Raw genomic sequence first — 4,571 nt, forward strand, 5'->3', positions numbered from 1 at the left:
AAAAAAAAAAAAAAGAAGGGGGATTGAGTGAGAGGACAAGAGATAGCAATGAAGTCCGCGTTGGCTATACTGGGAAGAATAGGGAAGTTACGAGCCATGGGAATTCAACGACCCGTTAAGAAACAATGCACTGTAGAAAGAGATTGCGTGAGAACGTGCTTCAATTAATGGGGTAAAATTTTAATATTTTAAGAAATTATACAATTACCCATCTCAAATAATAAATTACAAAATAACCCAACTATAGTTAAGTAATGATCAATTAAAATATGACACATCATGAAGGGTAACTTACATATTATTTTAGAAGGGGTCGGGTAGAATTCACCTTAATATAAACGCACATTATTAGTCCCACCTAAAACTCCTATATTGAAAATGAATATCATAGCATATTTCATAACATTTATTAATTGGTGGAGATCACTCGTTCAAATATCAATAATCGAATGAAAGAGATTTAGGGCCGTTTAGAAACTCTAGAAATAACTTTTTTTAACTTTTGACTTATGAAAAGTAGTAGTATTAATGTTTGGTACAATTTTTAAAATCAAATTATAATTTTTTAAAAAGCTATTTAGGAGCTTATAGAGAAGTTAAAAAAAATGACTTCTCTCATAATACTTCTACTTTTCATCACATTTCTATAAAATAAGTACTTTTAAAGTTAAAAATACAAACATAAAATAACTTATTTATAAATTACTTTTAACAGAGTCATTTATTGTTTAAGTTATTTTATCAAAAAGAACTTAATTAAATTGGTTACCAAATTGGACCTTATTCTCCTTTAATCAAATATCAATAATTTTATATCTGTCTTAAATAAGAAAAAGAAAAAAAAAAGTTCCAAAATATTGATCAACTATACCATTACCATGGAAATGCTTACAAAACTTACTTACAAACAACTCCTTAATATCCCTTTTTATTGCCTATACATTACTCTAGCAAGTAAAAAGACTTATACCGGTTGTTATTAACCATACATTAAAATTGGGCACAAATAATATTTTTCTGCCAAATACTAAAATACCAACATTTTTAGCCAAAAAAACAGATAATTGATTAGTATTAACTTAAATTCAAGACAAATACAAAAAAAAAAAAAACATTAACTACTAAATATTTTTGACCAATTTAGATTGTACATGCAATAATTCATTAGGAAATTAAAAAAAAAAATTACTAATATTTTTATTTAGTTTTTAGTTTTTATGTAAGAAATAACAAGCATGCGGGTGAGACTAGGAGTGAGGGTGGCCATCAAACATTAAACAAGATGTCTCACCCGATTTCCATGCTCCCCCTAACTTTAAGGCCAACCCTACAGAGCAACAACCCTGCCAAACGCCCAAACCTAAGGAAATCATACTCACATGACTCTTTTTGATACATTGCCTTTACCATCCAAATCAGATCACTTAACCAAAAATAATAGCCAGCTACAAAACAACTAAGCAAAATAGATTAAGTATTAAGCCACCATCACCACCACACCCCAATATATAGGCCACATTTTTCTACTCATAATACACTACTAGACATGGCACTAATTTGGCAACTCAACCTTCTCTTCTCACCTCTCATAATAATATGCTTATTATCAAACGTGGTTTCTTCACGCACTAGGCCCTTCACAGCTCCAACTGTGACACCCTTGACTAATTCCTTCCCTCGTGTCCCAATTGATCCTGCTTTTTCTAATGCTTTTGGGGCCTCCAATGTCAAGCTCCTTGCTAATGGGACCATGGCCACTCTGGCTCTCGACAAACTCTCAGGTGCGTCCGTGCGTCCGTGCCTGTTAAGCCGCTAGTATTATATAATCAATTCTTCAAACATGGTTATTCTTCTATTGCAGGCTCCGGATTGGTGTCCAAAAGCAGTTACTACTATGGATTCTTCAGTGCTGCAATCAAATTACCAGCTGGTATATCATCTGGAGTTGTAGTTGCCTTCTATGTAAGCTACCTAATAATATTATATATAGTCATTAATTAGTCAAAGCTTAGATATTAGTTTATAATTAACAGAAAATCATTGTGAAACTAACTAGATAAAGTGTTATATATACCAGTTGTCTAATGCAGATAAATTCCCTCATAACCATGATGAGATTGATATCGAACTCCTTGGGCATGACAAGAGGAACGATTGGGTTATCCAAACAAATGTGTATGCCAATGGAAGCGTGAGCACTGGAAGAGAAGAAAAGTTCTACTTCTGGTTCGACCCAACAAAGCAGTACCATTACTATAGCATCTTGTGGAACAGTTATCATACAGTGTAAGAACCTTAATCACTAATCATCTCCTTCACCAAAACAGAGTAATCTCATCATATAGCTTCTACAGTTTTTGGTATAACAAATCATCTTGGATGACGTGTAAATTATTTTTCACTAGTATACACAAATTTCTTCTTAAAAAACAAAAAAAAAAGGAATGATGGGGCAGCAATTTTGGTATTTTGTAACCATCAATTGGTCATTAATAGTGTTTTTAATGGTAGGAGATAACTCACTTTTGTTTTGATGGTCAGTAAATTAAAATTTAGATAAAATATATTTTTTGTTCTTAATGATTACGATTATTTTTAAAAATACTCCTAACATTCATTCAATTTTATTTCTAACGTTTTCTACTAATTCAATTTTGTCCCTAATTTTTTCGATTTATCTCAAAACTATTCTTATGGTTAGTTTTCAATTTTGTCCTTGATATTTTATATGAAATTAACGTGTAGAGATAATTTAAAATGTAACTAAATATTAAGAATATTCTTGAAAAAAAAGGATAAAAGTCAAAAGATAAAATATTTTAATTGATATATTAATATTATATAAGTGGAGTAGTTGTGAAAAGAATTGTAATTTGAATTTATGTAGGTTCCTAGTGGACAACATTCCAGTGAGGGAATTCATACACGGGACTGTTTTCCCATCAAAACCGATGTCGGTGTATGCAACAATATGGGATGGTTCAGAATGGGCCACACATGGTGGAAAATACCCAGTTGATTATAAGTATGCACCATTTGTTGTTTCATTCTCAGAGATGCAACTCACTGGCTGCACTTCTGATCCATTAGCATGCTCTAAATCCACCCCTTCTTCTGGTGTAGACCCTGTTAATGGACCTCAATTTACCAAGCTATCCCCACAACAGCTGGCAGCACTTGATTGGGCTAGAAAGAAGCTCATGTTTTACTCCTATTGTACTGACAAGAACAGATATAAAGTCATGCCACCAGAATGCCACTAAATACATAAATAAATATTTTTAACTATTCTTTTTTCTCATACTTATACTTTTCCAATTTTTTTTTATTATTTTTCTTCACCTGAGTGGGGAATGGGGAATAATAGTAATGTTGTGGTTTCAATAGAACATTCAATATGGTCAAGTCAATGTATAATGCATGTAATTTTATGTATGTATCTACAATAACAATACTTCATTATATTTATACACTCGCATTCAAGTTTCTTCACATAGTTGTGAAATGATGTTAACTTTCTTGTACTTTCTTTCCTTCTTCTACTTATAAAAGGTAAAAGTCTTCAATACCAAATTATAATTACTGGTTAATTAATAGTAAACTCTATTGCCATTTTTACTTTACATTGAATTTTGATATTCACATACCCAACTACCCATGTGATGATGCCCATGTTGTGATCACATCAAAATGTTGGTCACCTAATGATAAGAAAACATGCACAAAATATGTTACCAATTCAGAAAAATACAGTATGGCCGTTTTGGGTTATGTGTTTCTAACTTTTATAAAGGCACATGTTAACTGTTAAGGAATGAAAAAAAAAATCCATTACATTTTATTGAAAAGTTAAATTTGATTATTTTTTAAAATATAAACGTTGTCTTTTTTTATATATATATACACTAAAATAATGTATATAACATTATTCTTATATTTATTTATTTATAATATAGATCCTTAAATAAGCATGTTGCTGTGACTTGTAATGATATATTGGGTGGATACCATGTGGCATGTGCCCAGCACAGGGGTAGATCCATCTGAATAGAACGTTGAGAATTGCAGATTTCAATAACAACTTTAAATTATTTTAATATAAAACTTAAAAAGATGAAAGAAGAAAGTAGACAAAGAGTATAAACACTAAACAGAAACCTTTTTTTTTTTTTCCCTTCCTTGGAACCTTCGGCAATCGGCAGCAGTAAACACAGCCTTGGCTAGTCACTCTCATAGCATATAGCCATGTGGGACACAAGTCTTAAAATAGAGATTAGAGATTTTGAGTCCTCTTATTATCTTTCATGTTATCTTTTGGAGAAATTCTTTTTGTGTATACATTTTTCTAGTATCGCAAAATAATATATATTGTAAACAAACTTGAGTAAAACTTTGTATCCATTTAAAAGTCTGTCGCTGACCACTGAGTTGTTGCATGCACAAGGCGGGATTCGAACAGTAAACTGACCACTCGACCAATCTAAGTTAGTTTAGTAGTTGTCTTCTATTTTTTTTTGGGTCAGTAGTCGCCTTCTTAATAACAGAGTTGGGTTATCTGATTGAGTAAAAAA

The 4,571-nt window shown here is 31.4% G+C and overlaps 1 protein-coding gene across 1 annotated transcript; it reads left to right on the forward strand.

Annotated features, from left to right (window-relative positions):
- Nucleotides 1,337–3,492, forward strand: LOC107631464 (probable xyloglucan endotransglucosylase/hydrolase protein 33). The gene is made up of 4 exons (XM_016334924.2): nucleotides 1,337–1,781; nucleotides 1,862–1,962; nucleotides 2,078–2,286; nucleotides 2,888–3,492. Exons 1-4 carry the CDS (start codon nucleotides 1,547–1,549, stop codon nucleotides 3,261–3,263), a joined length of 921 nt encoding a protein of 306 aa, XP_016190410.1. The 5' UTR covers nucleotides 1,337–1,546; the 3' UTR covers nucleotides 3,264–3,492.

The sequence above is a fragment of the Arachis ipaensis genome, chromosome B03, assembly GCF_000816755.2.
Source record: "Arachis ipaensis cultivar K30076 chromosome B03, Araip1.1, whole genome shotgun sequence".
Taxonomy (NCBI): Eukaryota; Viridiplantae; Streptophyta; class Magnoliopsida; order Fabales; family Fabaceae; genus Arachis; species Arachis ipaensis.

Coding starts and splice junctions, on each gene's coding strand:
- LOC107631464 (XM_016334924.2), top strand. CDS start 1,547: ATGGCACTAATTTGGCAACTCAACCTTCTCTTCTCACCTCTCATAATA. Junction 1,782..1,861: donor GGCTCTCGACAAACTCTCAG/GTGCGTCCGTGC, acceptor CTTCTATTGCAG/GCTCCGGATTGGTGTCCAAA. Junction 2,287..2,887: donor TGGAACAGTTATCATACAGT/GTAAGAACCTTA, acceptor GAATTTATGTAG/GTTCCTAGTGGACAACATTC.